A 25,381-nucleotide genomic window follows, 5' to 3' on the forward strand; every position below is an offset into this window, starting at 1 on the left:
GTAACACTAAGCAGCAACCAGAACAACTAATCTATAATTTTGCATAAAAATTAGAAGAATATATCCTTTGAGATCCGAAGCTTTTTCATTTTCGTATCCGTATAAATGCATCAATGTATTAGGTACATGATTTCCATAATTTTAATAATCGTTATATAACTATTTTCAAAAAAGTTATTTGGCTCGTATGGTATTTCTAGTGTTAACCCATTGCACTCGAGAACTCCGCTACGCACCACAAAGAAATTTTCAATTTTTCAGAAGTTTTCAAACGAAATCAGAATTATTTCTTATGTAAATTTTGACCCATATATAGAATATAATCTTTCCATTGAAATTACTTCGAGTAAACAAAACCTTTGAGTACAAAGGGTTGGTAAATCCCAACAGCCGCACGTCGATATCGATATGAATTGTGAATGGTAATTGGCCGCGAACGATTGTTTGTTCGAAAATAATAACCGGAGTTTGTTGAAATATTCATGATACGAGAACGATTAATGTCGCGAAATGGGATGCGCGGAAGTGAAGCTTAGCGGTCGAGCTTGCGAAATAATAACGTTGTAATGCTAACAGGAGGATGCGTTGTTATTTACCGAAATTCAAACGAAATTGTTCCCGATATTCATCGAGCATGGAAACCGGTGGAACGAATGCTGTTTGTTCATCGCGCAAAAATATTTGTACTTCGAAAAATGTTCGCATGACAGGGACACCACTCCTTTAAATTCTGTAGCGCTTTTTGTTGTATCACAGCAATATTCTATTGGTCGTTTCAATATTTCACGCAGAATATTTTACCGAATGTTTCACTTGACGTGTCGCGCTACAAGCAAACAATCGGAGATGGTATGATCCTGACAAAATGAAAATACTTTTGTCAATGTTTTCCGAAGTAAATGAAACAGGAAATATTGTAGCGGGAAATTGAATTTAATACGTATACACGTGCACGTTTACATTGTAGATTCTAGATTGATCAAAATTTTATTTGTTCCAGCTGATCTGTCTCTGACACTTTAATATTCACGATTTGCTTGAAAACATCGTGCCAATTGATTTGGTTACTTTATTGAATTGGATACAATGTTGAATCGAGTTAAAACTTCTATCTCGCGTTTCAATCATTTGCCCGTCATTTGAAATGTATTCGAGGTAGTATTCCGCTGATATTACGGTAACCATTCGATTCAATTACTTTCATATCATGATATCGTTCTTCGGGAAGTTATACCGTTCTGTAATACCGTCCGCTTCAACTGAAATCCGCGGAATATGGAGAATTATACGCTGACTGCGTGCAGAATGCAATACCGAAAATGCAATCGTGTAAAATACACTTAAACGAACATTGCAACGCATACAGATAACACTTTCATATTATTTTTAATTCGGATAAACTAAATAAATTTGTTTTTCAGTATACATCAAAAGTTTTATTAAATTAATTCCGGTTTCAATTTTCTGTTAACTAAATTCAGCTGTCGATTATTTGTACCATTATCTGTAATTGCTTATCCTACTAAGCACATGTTTTCTTTGTTAATTTAATAAAAACCAATGTTATCCACATGGATCAAAGAGGAAAGCCATTTTATTATTAGCAATATTTTACCCTTAAACTACATTTACTCTCACAATGAATTAAAAATTTCTTCGTTTGTTTTATTAATAGCAAAATTATTTATTTCGGCGAACTTAAGTCGAGAACAAAATCATATAGCAAGAGGTTAATACGGCTGTAATAGTTATCTCAAACAGTCCACTCTGCGCGAATAGCGTCACAACAGATCAACAACGGGGAAGAAATATTTGTGTCATGTCGACACGAGATAATTCGTGAATTTGTCGCACGGGATCGCGACTATATATTTTGTTCACTCGAAATTGCAGCGCTGCCGGACCGACCCGGCCATATTTATCCCCCCGCCTGCGTCCTGATTAATATTCCCGTCGCGACCCTTGTATGTTTTTCCCCTCGCGGCCCTGTGACACGATATTTTCTCGCTCTGATTTCGATTCGTTTCAATTAACAAGAATAACATCCGACGCTAATGGCAAGATCGACGCGATTTATCCATCGTGCGAGTCTCCCGGACAAATTAATTGGCTTCTTTGCATGCCTGCGAGAGCATGACGGGATGCTTCGGAAAAATTTCATTTAACCCGGTGAAACGCGTAATTCTTTTCGATAACAAAATATTCAATTTTCAGATCGTAATACATATCAATTTATAACTTCATCATTGTGTGCCTCGTTTTCTAAACAAATTAGTGTAAATTGTGAAAGAAAAAACAGAGGGAGTTTCATTGTGTTGAAACTGATGTAAATGTTTGTATCATTTTCTGTTTCGCTTCAGAATTAACGAAGAAAAAGTACTATGGATGCTTAATATCCAAAATGGTATCTGCGAATTTGTTGACTTCGAAATTTGAAGAAACATTTTCTTTGGTTAATAGAAGTCGGATGCGTTCTTTGTGGTAAACAATAAGCGTAGATTGCATAGACACTCTTTTGTAGCTCATTTGTCCACAGAAGTTCAAGATGTATAACGTAGAAGTGGTAACCCCAGAATGAAGTTGCAAGAAAATGTATCATCTTCGCTTGCCAATGTCTTTGTGCACTGTGTAAATGAAATTCGTTGACTAACTAAACTGTAAGGAAATGAGTTGTACATTTATTAGAAATATGGTTATATGAACGATGTACTTCTCAAAACTGCAATTTCGTAATGGAATTTATATGAATATCGAGCCGATACGCTTCTTTTCACCAAAAATTCAAGCGTTCACTTCGCTCAACCTTAAAGAACATCAATGAACTTCGGAACGACGAATTGAAGGGCCCATCAAAGCGCAACAGGGGTTCGAAACACGCGATTCCGGTAGTTGAAATTTAATCAAGCACTAGTTCTCAACGCCGGCACGCGATAAAAAGAAATAAAGCGTCGCGGAAAAATGAAACTGCAGCTGGTAGAGGCTACGTCGGAAGTTTTCTTTGATCAATTCCGTGGCTGTTTAGCTCTGCGGAATTACAAGGCTTCGGTGGAAATGAAGGAATTGGCCCGATTCAGTTTCACCGCGAACGAATTCCGCCAACGAGGAATAATCGTGAAACACAACTGCTCGGTTCCCGATGAACAATGAAATGATTCCTTTGGTACATAGTTCAAGGTTTCAATTTTAATTATGGCGCATGTGCAACGTTTCGTTCGCAGTATTTTCTAACTGCGCACATTGCAATATATGTTTCCTTCTCGCGTTTCATAAACTAGAAATAATTACGAAACATTTTAGTAAAAGTGTTTAATATGATGAATAATAAAAGTTCCTTGTTATTAAAACAATTCGTAAGATATTTACTTTTATATTCTTTAAAGACAAAGTAATCATTGAAGAAGATAAGTTTTATTTGCTCTCTATAGTTATTATTATATTGTTTGTATATTTTATAATATAATTTCAGAAAAATTTTGGAAGATTATTATATTATGAATATTTGAAATGAAAAAGAATAGTGAATGTCCTGTTGGAAGTCACTTGAGAAAATCTACGTATAAAATAACTTTGCTTCGTAAATAGCTAGCAGTGCCATCTAATAGAACTTAAAGTAACTAAACGTTTTATTCTACTGTGCGAGTGTTCTATAAATTATATTTCATTTATATATGTAGTAGAATGTATTGGATTTAAAAATAATGTAGTAGTAGTGTAATGTACTGTGAAAAATGATATGTATTAGTATAGACAGTAAAAAGCAGCATGAACGCCAATGTTTCGTTGGCGGAGTTAGTATAGTGTCGAGATACAAATCCCAACATAACCAGTATTATGTCCCACCAACTCGAGTTCGAAACTCGACTTTGGTACTACGCGTTTTTCTGCTTCAAGAAAATTCTAGGACAATTATTTTCTATAGCAAAACGGTTTGTAATGGTTCACACAATGATGATACTTAAAGTTTACCCAGAGGATCTTGTCGATCGAACCTCACACTGTTGGGGATCTCGTCGGACCGATGAACTGTGTGTAATAGTCATAGTTACTCTGAGTGTCGAACCATGGTTTTTTTATTGTGCAGATGAGATTATTAATATTAATTATGTTTGAAACAAATATAAATAAACGAAAACATTATTATATTTGTATAATAATAAATAAAATACGAAGTAATGTTTATCATAGTCACATAGTTACTTCCTTAAAAAACAGTAAAGAATATTAGTTACCGTAACACTAGAACAACCGAGCACTTAAACTGTCTTTTGAAAATTTCTTTATAACTAAAACCATGAATGTATTAAGATTTCAATCATTTCATACTTCAGTTTAGATATGACTAAATTAGCTTCTTTAATCATTTCTCAAAGAAATGTCTGTACCTTGGCAACAATCGTAAAAGAAGAAATTCGGAATTGATCATTTTGACCCGGCTGGTAGTTCTAGTGTTAAAAAGCTAAATCATTTATTTATTAATTCAATCTTGGCTGGGAAAGTTTATATCTAGCCATACCCAGTTTTTGCTGGGAAAATTTATTTATTTCCACTAATGTATAACTCTTCAAAATCTAAAATATTCGATAAATCGTACACGATCCTATACTTTACACAAAGAAAATGAAATTAATGCTGCAGATATTGTTATTTAAAGTACTAACATATGCTACTACATTAGAAACTCACTAACCCTTGTTAGTTCCATTTTCTCGATATGTCATTCCAAATACTTCGTTCAATACAATATTACAACTGAGAAGATAGTCACCAAATCAAACGGTAGTATACGGATATGTTAAAGAACTCATCGACGTGATTCTTTATTCGTCTAAAAAGAAAAGTCGTGATGAGAATGACGGATTTCATTTCGGTTTTTCTTATTTGAAGAGAAAAGGTCCCATTAGTTAGGCATCGTTCGGAGATGTACCGTGACGCTCCAGACACTTTTCTCCCTAATAATCGTGACCCGTTCGAAGCACGAAAGTGTGCCTGGTTCTATTAACCTTGTTACCGCCGCGGCATGATAGTCGATTGATATTTCGTTGGTCGCGGGAGTACGGCGCACGAAGTCAAAGGAATAACGAGGGGAGAGTTTCTTTGTTATAACGAGGTTACCACTTCACCTTGTTCCCCGACTCGCCCAACCTTCACCCTCGAACGTCTTCTTTCGGTTCTCTCCGCCATTATTGCGCTGTTGGTCAGGGAGGTGGGGCAAGCCGAGATCCCGTGACCCTTTCTCGAACTATTCACTGTGCACAAAGGCACAAACGAAAGAAATATGGAACGAGAATTAGAAACTGAGTCCAATTACTCTTTGCTTGCGTACAGTAGCAATTATTACTTTAATTTACATTCCCGGGTAGAACGATCGTTCCGACTTTACATAGATTTTTTGAGTTCCCATCGTTTTCTCGTTTATATGTTCATAGGAAACAGTGGTTAACGCGTTTGCAATTGCTAATGCCAAATTACTACCTTCGCAGTCAACTGTAGTTGATTACTGGTGACGTAAATGTTACGTTATTTCGTCAGACAACGAAGAGTTACAGGAAAAAGCCACGAGAGCATTAACGTTCATTTCTAAACTATAAACTTCTGATTTGAAGTAATGATATTCATCGTTAGAGTTTACATGACCAACGACGATTAATATATTTCATAATTTAGCGCATTTCACATTCCGCGTTACGTCCCGAATTCCTCGTTAAACGAGCGTTCAGTTTCCGGCGGCGCGGAGAAATTGCCATCCACGAAAGTGTTAATTACATCCTAAGATTTGCAAGTGACAGCGTGTTCGGCGTTAATCGCTGAACAAATTGTGTCAGCTCGCTTTTATCCGATTTCAATTGTGCCGCCGTGAAGGTGTTCACGATTGAACGTTCGATTGACGAGTTAACGCGTTCGCCGCATATCAGGAATCGTTTATTTTCGTTGGGTGTGGCTGCGAGTATTAAAACTGATGCTAAGTGTCTGTTGGTTGTTTATTCATCAATAACGAACGGATCAAAAAAATGTCGCAAAATATTAGTTAATAGTTATTTATATTTGTGGTGTAATTGGAAGTAGTTTGAAAGCTGTTTAAACTGGTCAATTAACACATTGCATTAACATGTTGATGCATCGAAACAATAGAACCTTTCAAAATCACATACAATCGACACAGCTTCTTTAATAAAACTGAAATTGAAAGTTAGAATTTGTTATAGCAATCGCTCTTCTAACCATTTTCCATCTCATATATACGAGAAAATTCAATTTGTCCGATGTGTCATCGAAAAATTTTCTACAAAAATATCCTGTCACCAACATCCGGGAAATATGGCGGTAAAACGTTAAGGGGAACACGTGTTCGCCATGGTTTTTCTCTACCGCCCATTCAATGACGTTATCGTTTGGGGTTATGATCGATGCTGGCGCGTCCGGTCTCGTGAAACATGAAATGACGTCTTCATACGTCGAAGCGGACCTTGTTCTTCGCCGACGTCCGTCCAGCGCACACCTGTGCGGACGTGTGCAACGAATACCTACACGCTCCCCGATACGCGAGATTAATTATTGATCGTACCGCGCATTCGATCAATCATTAATTCGAGCGCACGGGTTATTAATTATTGCACCGCAGTTGCGCTTCGTGGCTGGCCGACGCATCTGATCGACTGCTGTGATCACACGAAGCGAAAAAACTTGTTAGAAGGTTCGCATCACCATTGACAACCACATACCCGCAGAATCGCGATAATAAGTGTCTTAAATCCATCGATTTATAACGTTCTTTCGAACACATGTTCATTTAATGAACACTTCGCCTACCAACAGTTGTTCGATAATACTCTTAAGGACGAATGATTAACAGCGACAGAATTCTTAATACTGAACCAACATGCAACATCGAGTGACATAATACAATAAACCCATTTCTTTATTTAGGATTCTTATTTGAATGAAAACTATTACCTAACTTTCTTTCTCCCTTCGTGATACAGAAATCACAACGAATCACCCTAACTGTTCAATCACAAAATTATATTTTTATATTCAAACTCAATTATAATAATAAAATTTCATACAATATTCAAAACCACTTAACCATCGTATCACACCTACTCAAATAAACTACAATTTCCTCTTGCGACATCATCCCTTAGCCCTTCCAACGCTAGTAGACGAAGCCAAACGATAACAGTTAAACTAAAGCAGCTTGCAATACTAATTGAGAAAGAAGAAATCGCCAGGCGAAAGGGTTAAAGAGGATTAGACGCGCGTGGGTGCACAGGTGGTGGCTAACACTGCGTGGAAACGTGAAACCGATCTGTCTGGGAACGGGTCTGTTTCGGTGGCTGAAAAAGGGAGGCAAGAGTAGTGGCTGGAACTGTCGGTCCTAGCATAGAAAAAGGTCATCGCACAAAAAGAAGAGAAAAGGGAAAAAAAGTAGAGGAAAGATAAAAAGCGAGAAGGGAAATCAGTGGCGTGTGACGCGATGACGTAAGTTAGGGAACGGGTACGTCCCGTAAGAAGATAATGCCCGGTGTCCGAGTGTAAAGCCAAGGGCGGTTGCACAATGCGAGAAGATTAACCACGTTCGAACGAAACGAGAATTACGACGAAGGTGCGCGTCGCGGATCTTATTCCATTAAAGCTCCGTTCCCAGTATTATCCCGATCCGAGGATACGCCGCGACCGCACAAAAAGCAGGCTGTCCTCCATTGCGAAAGAATTGATGGGTTTCCGAGCCGACTATTGAGCCGGCAACTTGTTACACCCTGACTCCTGAACTTAATAGACTGCCCGGTAAAAAGCACCGAGGAAAACGCGTTAGGAAATCAACTCAATACCGACGAGTCCCTGAAACTATAAGACACCTGGAGGCTATACAATATTGGTCTATTTTGTTCATTCACGAATTTCGTGTAGGGTATCTTATATGGTATTTTAGAGATACTCTAGCTTTTGTGTATCTTTATTATAGAGCGATTTTATTTATAAACGGTTTTAAAGGGGAAATAGTGCATTAATCCTTCTGCCAGGTTGCAGAATATTCATTGTAGCTCTTCATTAAGGTTTGATCTAAAATTATTCACGATGTATAGAATTTATATTGTTCTACCATGCAGATGTAGAATAAGAGAGGTACTAAAGGCGAACGTTGTTATAATAAAACAGCGTCGTTCAGCGGGAGCTGGCAAATCTGAAAATTCGCAGCTGTTCCAAATGTCTTAATATCCACTGTAATTTTGGGAATACTGCGCCACGAAGTATTTCTGGTTCTCGTTTATGCCTGTAGATATTATAGGAAGCCATAACCAAGTAAGTGCCAACCGAACAAATTGAAAATAATAAAATTCTATGGAGGAAATTCTTTTTTAATTATTTTCTTGCGAATTATTACGTGGCCAAGAACCAAAATTAATGGAAAATTTGTTTGAAATATTTCATTAAATGAATTGTTAGATTTATCTATCAAGACTAGGCTATTAAATTGTATTAATAATAAAAGAAGCGCCGAAAGAATTCATTGTACAGCTCCGTAGTTACGCTCGTTCCGAATTCCGACTCAGAGGAGGAAGGCTCGGCGAAGGGCGCCACCAGTCGGGTCGACCGCGCCGGCAACAGGGCCTGCTCGTCTGAACCCCGAGGGGTTTTTTGACGCCAGGTACGGCGTGGGTGGGCCCAAAGCGGTAGGCTGGACCGGCCGGCCTCGTATCTGCATCACCGTTCAGTTTTTACAACCAAATCCGCCCGGGAATCTCCTCGGGGCGCTAACAGGCTGACTCAACTTCCCTAAACTTAGCTCCGAACCCCTGTATTCTATACACTTCGAACATTCTCTTGTACTCCTTACTTTGTACACACGATTTAGTGTCTTATTATTACACAAATATAAGTAGTCCAGTCGAAGCTAACTGGTTTTTCTCGGAATTCACGTTTCATGGGCTTCATTGCTAATATTCTGGAAACTAAAACATCCAGCTAGACGTTTTTTAACTTCAAATAACAATGCGCGGAACGTTAATTCCAGTTCCCTTGTACAAAGATTTTGGTTTTTGCAAGTATGTGACATTGGTAGAAATCATATTTAGGTAGATAAGTGTTTTATTCTTATTCTTCACTATCAGGTGTTATACGATACAAGAATCCGTGAATACTGAAGATACTTCAGACTAAAGCACAAAATACGAGGTAAAAGACTTGCTAATGAAATAAGAAACATTCTTCTACTCTATTTTCCAAATTTTTCCAGATAAAGCTGTCTATAAATAGTTTAGCGATTTTGCTTAAACCTAATTGATTTGCGCGTTCGAATCTAGCACCTCGCGTCCCGTGCGATTCTCGTTATCCGAAGCACGTCGTAAATTCGCTTTTTATAGATTCCCGGTAGCGAGCTATGAAGCCGCGGCTGAATTGTCCGGGACGCGTCCGCCGCTAACTAGAATCTATCTCGTTAACACTATCGTCGCGGGCGGGCGGCAATTGTTCTGTTTGTTCAATTAGCTCTCGGTGGCGTTCCTTCCGGGGCCCGACGCGGTTTTTAGGGAATTAAAATTCGTTATTTATGCCGGTTGATTGCGGACGCACGATCGTTATAGCACGGTTAGTTAGTAACCCGGCGCGCCACGGCGCTTTTATTCCCGTGGAAAATTGAATAACCTTTTGTTCCGATGTTCGATCGGAAATGTTTGCGCGGGTTCTCTTAATTTACAGTTTCACGGTTGTTCCGCGAGAACTTACTAGCGCGCGGATATTATTCGGAACGAACGCGTTGCCGACATCATTTTCGAGCGGTCGTGCAAGACAACTCGTTAGCATGCACGGCCAGCCTTGACGCGGCAATTGCGTCATGACAAGTTAGTAATTGCTCGGCTTTAATTTGCCCGGACGGAAATGTCGATTTTTGCCCGATCGGCTAACGAACACGCCTTTCGCGGTCGCGCCACGCTTCCCAGCGTCGTCCATTCGGTTAACGAGCGGCCGTCTCATTAAACGAGAGTTATTTTATCACTTTGGGCGACGGTGTCGACCCCCGCCCCGACCGAATAAAATCACGCGCGATCCTGTATTGTAATTTCGACAGAAATGACGGGAAAATGTTAATTCGCAGCGTTGCAAAGAGGGATCGAAGAAGGATTTCTGCGAAAAGTACTTGTGGACATTTTTAATCGTTCATTTTTTATTGGGGCATCATATAGCTTACAGTTTTATCGTGGGTATATTATTTTAAAATTCGAAACTGCGATCCTTTATTCAGGTTTTATTGTTGAGTAATCCGAGTTTTGTTTTTTTATTAATTTTTCATGATTAATACCTAAATATTTCTATATTCTGGTATTTTTTCCATTTTTTTAGGGATTACTGACGTTGCTTAATGTTAAGGGAAATAAGTTATGTTCAGTCGTTCCGCGGCAAATGAAAATTTATTTATTAGACACTTTTGAGTTCAAACAGTCGTCGGCCACTGTTTAACTCGCGAAACGAACGTAAATTAAAGCTCCTACCTACGTGGGAAATAGTTGCACCGATTGCTCCACGAGTGAAATACTCGAATTTTACGAGAAACATTTGCATGATTCGAACCAACATTGAGGGAACTGCTATTAACTGCGACGTAAACTGTTTCGGCAATTAAAACGCAGTTATTTAACTATTGACACGTATTTGTTAAATGAAGTTGTAAAGGATTATTTATGGATTCTTAAGCTCGCTTTACTTTCACGGATTTTTGATTCAGGGGCTGTAAAGTTTTATAACTTCTGTATTGTCTCGACATATTGCCAACAGGTTGTAGCGTTCGCCCGAACAAGCGTTAATCATTATTACCGAAGTGACAGTAGGTTTTTCATCCTTTATACATGGATTTTATTCAAAATAATCCTTTAACGTTAACCTACTAAAAGAAATCATCTATACACTCATATAAAGAAACGTTCCTACGACTGAATTATTACGAAGAAACATTTTGCTTCAAAGCACTTCGGCAAGTGCAAGCAATTCAATTTGTAGAATACAAAATGTTCCGGCGAATGTATACAAGCAATTGTATCAGCCGGGAAACACGAGAAACGTTTTCCCCGAGCCCAACGAATCCGATCCTCTGAGCGGAGGGGAAGTACGTGACTCGCAATAACGAGACAGAAACTTGTAAAGGGAAGAAGGAATCGCGAAAGAGACCGGCGACGTCATGTTTATCCATCCTTTCGCCGGTTCCGCCCGCGTTCTAGGCCGCGGCTACCTCCCACAGGGGGCTACAGATAAAATCTGCGCTCGCGTGTAGCGTTTTACCACGCGTAACAGAGCCCGGCCCCGGAAGAATCGAGTTTCCGGCTCGGTGGCCGCGTCGCCGGCGCGTATAAAACTGTACGAAACGCGGCCGTGATTTCCATGGAACAAGGAAGCATCCGCGACAGCGCCGAAACTTCGGTCCATGGGTTCCGCAGCTGAAAACGCAACTCCCGTCCACGATTTTTCAATGTTCATCCTCCGCTCTTTTTCAAAATCGACGCGTTCAGTCGAGCGACACCGCGTTAAATATCGTTCGTGCGGCTGCATTGCTCCCTGCCGCCGAAAACTTTTGAATCAGCGGTTCTTGACGTTAATTGGAAAATTTATTACGGTTTCATTTTAAGGGCACTTCAGATGTTTATCGATATGGGTGTAAAAATAAATTGATGCTTCAGTTGTTAAGTAGGAAATAAAGGAAGTTTCAGGTTGAAGATTACAAGTTTGCATTTGTCAAGTGAGGAGACCTATATTCATTTTCTGCCGGACTAAAGTGATTTGTTTGAAATATTTTATTCGCTATTGATGAAGAAGAAGATTGAAACCTTGAATATTTAATATTGTTGCGATATATCGAATTAACGAGGTTGCGATGTATCGAACTCGTCCCTCTAGCACGCACGGCTGAACCAACCCTTAGGATCTGAAGGGAGTTGAAATAAACTGGTCGCTAAGGAGTTGGTCAGAGTAAACGAAGACAAACGAGTAGTCTTTGAGCGAACGTTGACGTGAATAGACGTGTTGAGCTATAGACTACATTCTGTAATATTTGTATGAAATTGTAAATATTAGTGTAAATAAGAACATTGTAAATAAACATGTCGCGGGCGAGCACCCCAGGACCCGCACAGCGCAACACTGGTGTCAGAAGTGGGATTCGCAGCCGCCCGAGTCCCACGGAAGATGTTCCTTCGTCATTGGAGAATATGTTTGAAGCTCTCCAACGAAGTTTAAGCGAACAACTTAACAACCAACAGCGATCCTTCGCAGATCAGATGGAGAAATGGCGGGTCCTATCTGAAGAGAGGGAAGCTTCTTGTAGGACGGCCCTAGTAGCCCGTGAAGCCGCCTTAGAAGGAAGGATCGCAGCGATGGAAGCGAACCAACAGGTTATCACTTCCAATTTAGAGACTTTAGCACAGAGGATCATAACGGTGACCTCGTCTGTAAGTCGCGACTCCGTAACGGCTGACCCGTTCGGACTCGCGGCTCCGTCTCAGCCAGCTCTGCAGTCGACTCCTCCTGTCGAAGGCAACAACGGGCCTCGCGGCATACCGGATCTGGGATATGTCGTGAGACCACCCGTTTTCGATGGAAGAAATGGGTGGAATGAGTACCACCTTCAATTTGAGGCTGTGGCTGCAGCGAACAGGTGGGATGAACCAAGGAAGGCGTTGGCCTTGGTTTCATCGCTGGAGGGTTCGGCTCGTAGTGTACTCACTTCCCTTCCCGCTGGTAGTTTACAGAATTACACCGCGATCGTTTCGGCACTGGAGTTCCGTTATGGAACGAAAAATTTAACGAATTTAAATTTCGTTTTATTCCAAAATTACAAACAGCGGAAAGGAGAGTCCATTTCCGATTTGGCCAGGGAGATAGAAAGGTTGGCGCAGGCCGCCTTTTGTGAATGCCCTGCCGAGATCAGGGACAAACTGGCGGCCTCCCAGTTCGTGTCAGCTCTGGCCAATGAAGACATGAAAAGAGCGTTAAGACTCGGCGGGTTTGCATCTCTCAGGGCTGCCGTTATTCGTGCCCTGGAGATCGAAGCCGTCGAGAGCACTTCAGAGGTCACCGCTGATGAAGTGCGGGTACTAAAATCTGTGCCCCGTGTTTTTGAGTGCAATGCGGCTCGAGAAGGTACCTCGCAGGATGATCGACCGGACATGACGTACAGAAGTCGGACCAGGTGGCAAGGTTCCTCGAAGAGGCCCGAGAAACAGAAGGAGTGCTGGGTCTGCGGGAAAAGCGGACACTTTCAACGGGATTGTCGGATGGGAAAAACAGAGAAACCGAAGAAGGGAAACGGGAAAAGGTCGGAGTAATGGGGGAGCCTCCGACTTCAAGTTCTCCTACCCCCGTCGTCCGAAGAGTGAACCCTCAGGAGAAGATGAGCATCGAGGGATTCATCAATGGAAGAAAATGCAAGATCATCATTGATACCGGATCCTATGTAAATCTGTTATCAGCAAACAAGTTCGGTCCCAGGGAAACACTTAACGCGGCGGGTGTAGGAAGCGTGAGAGTCTTCTCGGTTTCGGGAGAAAATCTGAAAATTTTCGGAAAAGAGCGATTCCCTCTGAAAATTGGAAACTTCCAGACGGAAGAAGAATTTTTACTTATACACATGAAAGAAGAATGCATTTTGGGAAGCAACTTCCTCCAAAAGCATGCGAGTAAAATTGACTTCGCCTCGGGTACGCTATCTATTAATGGAGAGGAGCTGTTCCTGCAAGAAAAATCACAAGAGGAGGCGGTCGTACCTGTACATCTGCAGGACTTGTACTCCCGTTGTTCCGGACAACTTACTGAAGAAGAAAGGAAGAGGTTTCGCCGACTATTACAAGAATTTCAAGACGTTTTTGCCGAAAACCCCGAGCAAGTGGGAAAGTGTGAGGTCGTGCGGCACAGGATCAACACGGGAGATCACGCTCCGATCAAGCAGGCACCACGACGTTTACCGTTCTGTCGCCGTGCCGAAGTTGACGAATTATTGGCGAAGATGCAGAAGCAAGGGGTGATAGAAGAGTCGAAAAGCCCCTGGTCTTCGCCAATTGTCCTTGTAAAGAAAAAGGATGGAAGTACCCGTTTTTGTGTCGATTACCGCCGACTTAATGAAATTACCAAGAAGGACTCCTATCCGCTGCCCAGGATAGAAGACACCTTGGACGCCCTTTCTGGATCTTCTTGGTTCTCAACAATTGATCTCCAAAGTGGATATTGGCAGATTCCTGTCGATAAAAGGGATCGTGAGAAGACCGCATTTTGCACAGGCTCTGGATTGTGGCAATTCAAAGTGATGCCATTTGGACTGTGTAATGCTCCAGCTACCTTCGAAAGACTCATGGAAACTGTTCTCGCTGATCTGACTTGGAAGATTTGTCTAGTGTACTTGGACGATATAATTGTCTATGGACGAACCTTCGAAGAGGAAGTACAACGCTTAAAAGAGGTGTTCACCCGCCTGCGCGAAGTAAAGCTTTTGATGAACCCGAAGAAATGTAGCTTCTTCCGCAACGAAGTGGCATACCTGGGACATGTCGTATCCAGTCAAGGAGTTAAAACGGATCCGAAGAAGATTTCTGCGGTACGTGAATGGCCGATTCCCAAGAACAAGACTGAACTACGAAGCTTTCTTGGACTCTGCACGTACTACAGAAAATTCGTGCAGGGCTTTTCGCGTATCGCACGACCGCTACACCGACTGACGGAAGAGAAGATGGACTTCGTATGGACGGAAGAGTGTCAAGAGGCGTTCGAAGCGCTGAAGAGGACATTAGAAGAGACACCTGTTTTGGCGTACCCTTGGATGGACGCGGACTTCGTTCTGGATACCGATGCCTCGAATTTTGCCATCGGAGCAGTCCTGTCACAAATACAAAACGGAGAGGAGAGGGTCATCGCGTATTTCTCCAAGACGCTGGGGAAAGCAGAGAGAAATTATTGTGTGACCCGAAAGGAACTCTTGGCCATAGTCAAGTCCATAGAGCATTTCCATCACTATCTTTATGGACGAAAATTTCTTATCCGCACAGATCATGCAGCTCTGACCTGGCTCCTGAATTTCAAGAATCCAGAAGGTCAAACGGCGCGTTGGATCGAACGATTACAGGAGTACCAATTTGAAATTAAATACAGAGCAGGAAATATACATGGAAATGCGGATAGCCTTTCAAGAAGACCATGTGGGGAACAGTGTAAGCGTTGCTCCCGTTTGGAAGAAAAAGAGAGTGCAAACGAACACTGTCTCCTCAGGACCACATATAGAAACGAGCAGTTAGACGAGTGGAGAAAAGCTCAAGAGGAAGACGATGAAATTGGCTTGGTATTCTTGAAGAAACAAGAAGGAACGAAACCAAGCTGGCCGGAACTTTCGTCTTCCTCGCCGGAAACGAAATACTTGTGGGCAATTTGGGATTCCCTGGAAATCAAGGAAGGTCTCTTGTGCAGGAAATGGGAATCTACCGATGGGAAACAAGTTTCTTGGCTTCTGGTTGTGCCGAAGAGCAAGGTTGAAGAGGTTTTGAAGCAATGCCACGACGCACCATCAGGTGGCCATTTTGGAATCAAGAAGACGCTGGCCAAAGTTCGTCAGAGATTCTTCTGGTTGGATCACCGGAAAGCCGTCGACGAGTGGTGTCGACGATGTTATACTTGTTCGGCGAAGAAGGGCCCCAAAGAGAGGGGAATAGGGGCCATGAAGGTTTACAATGTCGGGGCACCATTTGAGAGGATCGCGCTCGACATTGTGGGTCCCTTGCCCAGGTCTTCGGCCGGAAACAGGTACGCGCTGGTTGTGGTAGATTATTTTTCGAAGTGGCCGGAGGTGATTGCGCTACCAAACCAGCAGGCGACAACGATTGCAAGAGCGTTGTTGGAACAGGTGATCAGCCGGTATGGAGTGCCGCTAGAGTTGCACTCTGATCAGGGTCGGAGTTTCGAATCTTCCATCTTCAAGGAACTGATGAAGATGCTGGGGATAAAGAAGACGAGGACAACTCCCTTACACCCTCAGTCGGATGGACTCGTAGAGCGGATGATTAGAACTTTGCTGCAGTATCTGTCCCAGTTTGTTTCAGAACATCAGAAAGATTGGGACGAATGGATTCCAACGTTTCTTCTTGCATACCGGACCTCCAGACATGAAACCACAGGATTGACTCCATCTATGGTTTTCATGGGCAGAGAGCTGCGTCTTCCGTTAGACCTGTTGAGAGGGACTTCACCAAGTGCTTTAACGGATGAGAAGACGTACGTCGAAGAATACCGAGCAAGACTTGCTGAAACTCACAACTTTGTACGAGAGAGGTTGCGGATATGTAGCAACAAAGCAAAATCATGGTACGATTCCCGTGCACGGCCGATCTCATTTGCCCAAGGAGAGAAGGTCTGGTTGTACAATCCGAAAAGAACAAAAGGGAAATGTCCCAAGTTGCAATTTGACTGGGAAGGACCATACGAGGTTGTTCAACGATTGAATGACCTAATCTATAGGATTGTCCGTTCCCCTAGAAAGAAACTGCGGATTGTACATGTCAATCGGCTTGCTCGCTTCGATTCAAGAACAACGAATTTGAAGAAATCAAAGGACAATGATCGACATTCTTCGCCCAAGAAGAGGACTTGTCGTCGCTGAAGACTAGGGAAAGAATTTTCCTTCTGGCAGCGGAGGCTTTCCTTCGTTTGCGGCCGAACCGGCCAAGGTTGGTATGAGGAAGTGACATTCTCTTAGGAGGGTGTCCCCTCATCTTCTGAGGCTGCATTTCAATAGCGGCGTGCAGCGCCAGGAGTCGATTCGCGAAAGAGTGGTGTTCGGGAGCCCCAAATAAAGGGTTCAGGAGAAGGTTTCCTTGGGGGAACATCCGAGGGAAGGTTTCTCGACGGCTAGGGGAAATTCACCCGAGAAGCCTGGAGGAAAGAAGACTATAAATACAAGAAAGAAGGACTCAATGTGGAAGGGCGAGGAATGAGTGATCCAGGATTACCCGGAGAAGAATTCTTCGGAGGATCGAGTACCGGCGTCTTGCTCAGGGTTTTTGGTGGTTTTCCCCTGAGACGGAGGACGAATGTCAGGACGTTACTGTCTGAGAGACCACCTAGGTAAAGGAATTAATTTGGTTTTACCTACTCTTCAGGCAGAGGTACCACGTGATTGCAGGCCGGCTTCACTGACAGAAGGAAGCGACAGAGGTTAGCGTTATCGGACTGAAGACGTCCACAGTCGTCGGACTGAAATTGCCGATAGTGAAGTTTGACGCGGTCGGGACGACCGCTCAACGAAGGAGGAGGGCAATGTTGCGATATATCGAATTAACGAGGTTGCGATGTATCGAACTCGTCCCTCTAGCACGCACGGCTGAACCAACCCTTAGGATCTGAAGGGAGTTGAAATAAACTGGTCGCTAAGGAGTTGGTCAGAGTAAACGAAGACAAACGAGTAGTCTTTGAGCGAACGTTGACGTGAATAGACGTGTTGAGCTATAGACTACATTCTGTAATATTTGTATGAAATTGTAAATATTAGTGTAAATAAGAACATTGTAAATAAACATGTCGCGGGCGAGCACCCCAGGACCCGCACAGCGCAACAATATGTAAAATTATGGAGACATGTCTTCAGATTTGTGTGACTATATTTCTAGTTCTATATCATCATTCAAACGCAATCCTTGTTAGGTGATTGCAAGACATTTGCCCCGAACAATGAGATCTTGATGCCCCTTAATATTTCCATCAGCGATCGATCGTTGAACCTCAATACGCTTCGAAACATCAATATTCGCGTTTCTAAACCGATGTAACTAATTAGTCTAATTATTGACGACGGAACACTGTCCCGAAAACAATGGTGAATCACGGTGCACGCGGAATTCGAGCAGGCAAACACTCGAGGTGATCATTGAGCCGTGCGCGTCGCTGGTAATAACGGTCGGGAATTGATGGGAACAAGCGTATTTCGTGGATTAATTAAAACGTGCTCACTGTTTATGCAACCGTGCATGACGCACGCGCTCGATCGACACATACGCGCTCTAACCCGTTACGCAATCCGCCGTGCAACAAGCCGAGCGTTTATGACGCTTCGATATGTCGCTTCTATTAATTTATCTGTGGTGTCAATGAAATTGGACGCTCCCCTGACTGCATTAATTAACGACGTAAAGATTAATGATCTACTCTCGGAGAAAAGAAATGATCGATTCAGTATGACAATATTCATAATATTTCTGTCAAAAAGTGTTCGTTAAGTCGATCTTCAACGTTGCAATGAGAGCAGTTGTCTCCTATATGAAAACTCCATTTTAACGCCCGTTTGTTCTTGATACACCCTCTTTGTAACATAAGACGATGAATTCAACACTTCATACTTCAATGTTTGTATTTATTCAATTTAGAATATTATTTTAGAACATGTTTCTTCAGTTTTAATATATATAAGTAGGCTAATTTTGTCCTGTTGGTGATACATCGCTAAAAATCCAGTACAGAGCTACGATCATCATAGAACTTGATTTTTATCTTTCTCTTTCAATTTCAGTTTGTCAGTTGAATTTTCCTGTCGCCCACTGCTCAAAATAACACGGCATTGAGTGTTTCCATACAATTTGCAAATAAAACTAGAACCAATTCAGTAAAACCGAAGTATCCTCTAAAACCAGTGAATATCATACGACCGATAGTGCGTTCAAACAGGGTTCAAATCGCCCAACAGCTGTGACCATTTCAATAGCTAACCATCCTCTACCCAATCTTCTTTCTAAACTCCAATAATCCGGCAACCGAAGGTTTCCTAAACAAAAAAGGATCGGACACGCGGGGCCGTCTAGCGAGGGAATAAGTCCTCGCGCGGCCTCGCGATCCCGCGTATCGGCTACGGCCAGACTTTCACTCCGTGTTCGTTGATCGGTCAGGCTCGGCGAAGAAGAAGCGGGCAAAGGAGAGAAGGTAGAAGAGGCGCGCGAAGTGAAAGACCTCTCCCCCGCTGCCTCCCGTTCCTTTGGTCGAAAGTTGATTGACCTTGAGGGAGAGACGGAAGGCGGCTGGCTGATCCAACGCCGGTAACCACCGCGGCTGCGAGGAGAGAAGCAGAAGGAGCGCAGGAGCAGGAACGTGGAAGGAGGAGGAAGGAGGAGAAGGTGTGGAGGAGGTGGTGGTGGTGGAGGTGGAGAAGGACGAACGTGCGACGGCGACGACAAGCGCGACGAGGAGTGGCCGAGAAGAAGAAGAGCAAATTGGTGCTCTCGGTAGCAGGGGCCCATGAGCACTGTGGAGGAGAAGCTGCGTAGCGTGACGAAGCGTAGCAGACACGGGTCACGTGGCGGCAAGCAGCCGGGCGCTGATTGGTCGGCCGGGCCTGGCACCTCTGGAGGGGCTAGGGGCACGGCCCAACCTGTCCCCTCCAGTGCGCAGGCCAGCACCACAGCTTTCAACAGGTCCCAAGAGCCGATGGGCCCTACCAGGCGACTGTCCTCGCGGGACAGCGTCGACTCCGCGGGCCAACAAGCCCCACCCGAGCACGGCGAGCTCCTTTTCAAGGTCCTGCCCTCTCTCCTGATACACTCTGAATAAGACCGCGCTGTTGCGGGAACGATTTAAGGTCCATTTATATAGGCAAGGAAGACCTGGGGAGCTTCGGATTATGTTTCTGTCACATGTGGGGTAGATATGTAGTGTCTTATAGTTTTGAGATAAATATTGTTGCTTGAGTAAAGAAGGGGATGAAGGATACCGTTTTGTCGTAGTTGTGAGACTGTAACATATCTATTTTTTAGAAAAATGTGATACAGATGGAGAAGGAAAAGGAAGTGTATTCATAATTCTTGATGAACAATCAGTTTAGAGTTTCTTGGAAGAAAGTAAATAATTGAAGTTTTGCACGGTGAAACAATTAAGACACGATAGCCGCTGGTGTTTTTTATATTCTTTGTCATATGTTGTAGATGTTGTACATGATGGAATACTTTGCCGCGTTAGTGTAATACGCAACCAATGATCGATGGATCGAACTGGCAAGTCGTATTATACGTAATATCCTCTCGCAAATTGAATTTTGCGCATCAGTATTTTGATTCTAATTATTGTATAATCAAGCGAAATAATAAAGTACAGCGAGAAGGTTAATCACTATTCGTTCTATCTGTTAGGATGACTTTATTGAGGATGAATAAACTCGTAGGAAATAAAAGATGTAAAATAACATTCGACCGGTTTTAGAGCCGACGTCCCAATTTTGAAAGCGGATTTTATTTCATTCTTTAACTGGAGCAATAATAAATTTTAACCACTTATATGCATACTTATGACCAGGTTTCATTTCGGCAGTTCTTGCATATAAATGGACCTTGACTCGTCGGCAAGCGGAGGATTAAACACGCTTCTCAACGGGAGTGAAATTAATTCGAATATAGATCTGTCGGAGGATTTATTCATTTAGTTCTTTCTGGGATTGGTTTATTTGCCAGAGAGTTACTAAACCAGAAATAATCATATACCAGTCCCTGTCAATCAGTTTCCCGCGCGACAGATGTACAACTATGTTAGATACCACTAAGCGTGCCAGTTTTTACTGTATTACCTATAAACTTAAGTAACGTTACTTTGTTGCATAAGTAAACTTATTGTAGTAATTGTAAGTAAGACGTTCAGAGGCGATCCGTAATTAGCTGTGTGTATCGCAAAGATAGCCCGTGCCACATAATTATCAATTATCTGTATCTTTTAAAAATGTCAATAAGGCAAATATAGAAAGGCTTCATATTAACTTATTTATTAAAGAACACTCAGCTAGAAATGTCTACAGCTGAGAAAGCAAATAACCCGATTGCTACTGAAAGCGTCCATTAGTGTTTAATCTCTCTAATTGTAAGAAAGAGTTTCCCCGCAGTTTCGTGACCATTTTCACAGAAAGTTTCCACAATACCGTAGGTGATCCTATTGGGCGACAGCGGTGTTGGGAAAACCTGTCTCCTAACGCGGTTCAGGGATGGCCGCTTCCTGTCCGGCAACTACATTACCACCGTCGGCATTGATTTTAGGGTGAGAGTCCGTTAATCCCTGCTCAAGGCGTCGATGTCCACTTTATCCACTTTGTCCCTTTCCCCGAGAACGAAACGCATTGCTCGCATTTGGATAAAAAGATCAGGAAGATTGCGACAGAACCTTTTGCACGATCGATTTGCTGAGTTGCTAAGTTGCTAAGTAAAAAGTTGCCTAATGGAAGAAACGTATAAAATTCGATTGTTTTTTCAGAATAAAGTGGTTCTCGTAGATGACACCTCGGTGAAGCTTCAGATATGGGACACCGCTGGTCAAGAAAGATTTCGCAGCGTGACACACGCTTACTACCGAGACGCTCACGGTAATCCTATTTCTTCCTCCCTTTTAATTATTATCTCAATCGGACTGGAAACGCTCGGACGATGGTAAACCAGGCTATCATTTGCGAGTTGCCTCGCGCCATGGCAACGGCCAATAAAACCGGGTCGTACTCGTAATAGGGATGAAAAAGTCTGTTTACTCGATAATCGAAATGCTGATGAACTTTTTCACCTGACTGGTAAATACGGTGACAAAAAATCGAGAACACTGCATAGACTAGCATTATGCAAATTCTATTGGCAGACGCGAGACCGCGTTCTACGTGCTAACTATGCAAAAGAAGTTTGTTCGTTAAACTGCGTTGAAAATTCGCAGTTCTCATGTAAAATGCTCTGTGTTTGTTTTTTATCTTGTGCTGTCTGACAGAAATATAAATCAGAAATCAACTGGCGAGATTTGCACATACTATGATTCATAAGCAAAAATGTTTCGTTTGTCCTTAGTTTAGATAGTTTGGTAAACAAAACATTTTTTCTGAATGTCGCGTCGCCAATGACAATGTAGGTCGTGGGCGCGGTCTTAAACCCAACTGGGGCGTTAATTTCGGGAAGCTACTTAACTGGATTCACAGCAAAAGAGACATAGAAGGAAACGCCGCATCCGCCGTAAAGTAGGAGGTGCCCCTATTGTTCGGCCTGGAGGTATCCTCTTTAAAGACGTCGCAGCGACAATACTTAGATGTTTCAAAGGCATGGTAACAATTACGTGGCAGAGACGCTTCGACAATGCCATCTTCGTTTCCATTAACCAACCGATAGAACCTCCTAGCCTGGCTTCTAAACAACTTTCTTTCGATCAAGAAGAAATTCCAATTGATCAGCAGAAGGAGTTCAAACAGGACCATACGCATACCCACATAACTAGCTACTGAATTGATCGATGATTATTATTTTCAGCGCTTCTATTACTGTATGACGTGACCAACAAGACCAGTTATGACAACATCAGGGCCTGGCTAAGTGAAATTCGGGAACACGCGAATGAAGATGTAGTCATCATGTTGTTGGGTGAGTTCGGCGATTATTCGCAACCGAAAAAGTTAAACGATTATCAGTGCGTTCTCTATAACTTCCAAAATATCTAACTGCTAAAATTAACAGATTAGCCGTTGAGCAATTTTCATGTCGCACGAAGTATAGTGGTTGCTCTGTATTCGGAAAATATGGAAAATTTACTTTTCCAAGATTTACCAAGTTATATTATAAATATTACTGTTATTGCCAATATTATACACATTATAGTTGATTTAACCAAATGAACTAGGTCGTCGACTACCGGTAGACAGTTAGCTAAGAACGAACAGCACAAGCATCCTATTACCGAGAAGATAAGTCTCAGTCTCCGGTAGTGAAACTATTAAAGGAAGCAGGACGTAGAAGCTGGATAGATCACTTTGTCACCTCGTTCCCGGGAAAGTTGCAACGATCGACGCGTCCGTGTGCAGTAACGACTGGTCCAGATTAGTTTCTTGTCTTCGTAGAAAGTTAGAAAGAACAGTTTGAGAACAAGTATTGGGGAGTCCCGCTATCGAGGAAACACTGGTTGGTGGAATGATTGATTAACGGTGACGTAACGCTCGTTACGGGGTTGCTAAGATCATGAGAATTGGGATAATCGAGGAAGAAGAGAAGGGTTGCTATCCAACATCGAGAATTCCTTTATCAGTTTCAATTGGAGACTGGAACCTCAATAGTTTCGAGTAATCCGCTCGTAGCTGTGTAGGAACTACAATCCGATCGATGTACAGTTGATTAGAACAAATTATCACGACTGTTTTCAGGGAACAAGTCGGACTGTGGAACGGAGCGGGTCGTGAAAAGGGAAGACGGTGAACGGCTAGCGCAAGAGTACAAAGTCCCCTTTATGGAGACCTCAGCTAAAACCGGCCTGAACGTCGAATTGGCCTTCCTCGCTGTGGCTAGGTATTTCATGAATGTTCCCGCGGTTCCCGCTGGCATATTGAAAAAAGGATTCTTGTCACGATGATATCATTGCGGCGGCCATTTCGAGGAACTGCTCGGCTACGACAATGGCAGTGTTTAAGTCGCAGGTGTACGGAATTGACACGAGCTGTCCTTCAAGGCTACCCTCTTAGAAACGCAATTAGCTACGAACAGTTTGAGCAGCATTTGGTCGTGAAGCTATTTGAAATTCACACTCCGACTGCTACAATAGCTGCTACGCGGTTTTAAAAAAGTTAGAATCCTTTTTTTAATAAAAGTGGATATGGACCTTTAGCTTCACACTTCGCCTTTGCGCATGTGATAACAGACCAACGTTAAAGACGTCTTCATTGAAACTTGTCTTTTAGTTTCTATTGAGAAAGAGTTTTAATTGTTCATAGAGAAAGCGCCTAATGAACAAAAATACTCTTTATATGTTTCTCTTTATTTTTTATTTAATCCTGGGTTGCTATGGATCAAATAATAGAAACACAAATTGTAATCTAAAGATACTCTATACTAATGCCTTTTCCTTATCAAATATTTTTCAATAAAATAAGTACCACGATAAAGATTCATCTACCGTCAAATCGGAAGTTTTAGAAGACGTTAAAAAGAGGATGTCATCAAGAAAATCCGGACGATCTTCATTGAAATATATACTTTATTTAATAATGTGGACAAAGAATTAATATATTTCCAGGGACTTGAAGGCAAAGAAAAGCAGCGATCCGGACGATACGAAATTCAACGTCCAGGACTACGTTCGTCAGCAATCTCAGCGGAGTTCCTGCTTCAACTCCAATTGCCTGACGACCTGAATTGCGCAACAGCCGCACGCGCACGTTTCCCGACGATAGATCGAGCGGAACGGTGGAGCGCGGACCGGAACTCGTTGGCCGCGAGAATGGCGCGAAGACGTCGCGACTGTTCGAGTGTTCGTAACAACGACCGGATGCAGAAATCGGAGCTGAATTATCTTAATCGTCCCGCGCGCCGACGAGATGGGACACGAATACACGGCGATCGATTAGAAATATTTAATTTAACAAAACCTTTCAAGGAGCGCAATTTTTTCGTTCGATCGAAGCACAAAGGAACAAGCGCACGAAGATGGAGGATATTTTTGAAGAGGGAACAGATAGAGTGATTGTTGTTGACCATACGTGTATAGAAATATATAAATATATATATGTATAAATAAATATATGTATTACTCCTGTACTGTACATTAATGTGAATAGCTCCACGAGAGATTCTCGGAAATAGTTTTAGGAACGCCTCGATGGTTCTAATTTGCACTATGTACAATCCTTGCGGTGTCTTTGAATGGAAGTATACGCGAAAGCTCGCCAAACATTGTACCAAGTAGACGGGCGGTTTTAGGACCGTCCGGTAGAAGAAGAGCTCTCCGCGAATAATTTCATAGCTGCCGCGTTCACGACACATTTGTAACGAACGCTCAATAAGTTTCGACGCAGAAGCTTGCCCCTTGTAGGTTAGACACGGCTTATCAAAGTACTTTAGCCAAGCAAAAGATCACGCGTAGAATTCTATGTACACATTTTTAGTCCTAGTAATTGTTCTCCGATCAAAAATCCATGATGAACTCCCTTCCGATTATGTTTTTCGAATCTCATGATCAAATTGTATTGATCTAGTGACTGTCGATAATGGTCCTTGCTTAATGGTCCCAAATGGCGCTACATCGTTCGATTAATCAGATCCACGTTTGGACCCTTTCGATTTTATACTTTATATCAGTTTTATAACGACCTGGAGATGATTTGTAACTAGCGTTTCAAAGATCGAAGCGCACAGAATATTTTGGTTGCTTCGTTTCATAACACTGTCAGCCGTTAAAAGCTCATGCAAAGATGTATCGTGTGTTTAGGTTCACCTGCTGTGTATGTGCGACCCGCCTAACCGGCGTGTACAAACGGCAAAGAGTTACATGTCAAAGTGTATAATGGAGAGTATTATAGATAATAAAAAACCATTCGACCAACCTTGATTGTTGTTGTTCTTCTGTTCCACCTGGATCCTCCCTCTTAGTAATAATCCTGCAGTAAGAT

At 42.3% G+C, this 25,381-nt stretch overlaps 1 protein-coding gene across 4 annotated transcripts in view; it reads left to right on the top strand.

Annotated features, from left to right (window-relative positions):
- Positions 1-25,314, top strand: part of LOC116428878 (ras-related protein Rab-37) — a 139,035-nt gene extending 113,721 nt beyond the window's left edge. For 3 of the 4 annotated variants that reach the window (XM_031981068.2, XM_031981069.2, XM_031981067.2), the window contains exons 2-7: positions 18,897-19,521; positions 20,911-21,021; positions 21,235-21,343; positions 22,260-22,370; positions 23,144-23,285; positions 24,010-25,314. In XM_031981068.2, the coding sequence (XP_031836928.1) occupies positions 19,243-19,521; positions 20,911-21,021; positions 21,235-21,343; positions 22,260-22,370; positions 23,144-23,285; positions 24,010-24,127 (870 nt within the window). In that variant the 5' untranslated portion in view covers positions 18,897-19,242 and the 3' untranslated portion in view covers positions 24,128-25,314. The remainder of the gene's footprint in view (positions 1-18,896; positions 19,522-20,910; positions 21,022-21,234; positions 21,344-22,259; positions 22,371-23,143; positions 23,286-24,009) is intronic. The other variant, XM_031981065.2, reaches the window with a different exon arrangement.
- Positions 25,315-25,381: the final 67 nt, after the last annotated feature.

This window comes from Nomia melanderi, chromosome 11 (genome assembly GCF_051020985.1).
Source record: "Nomia melanderi isolate GNS246 chromosome 11, iyNomMela1, whole genome shotgun sequence".
NCBI lineage: Eukaryota > Metazoa > Arthropoda > Insecta > Hymenoptera > Halictidae > Nomia > Nomia melanderi.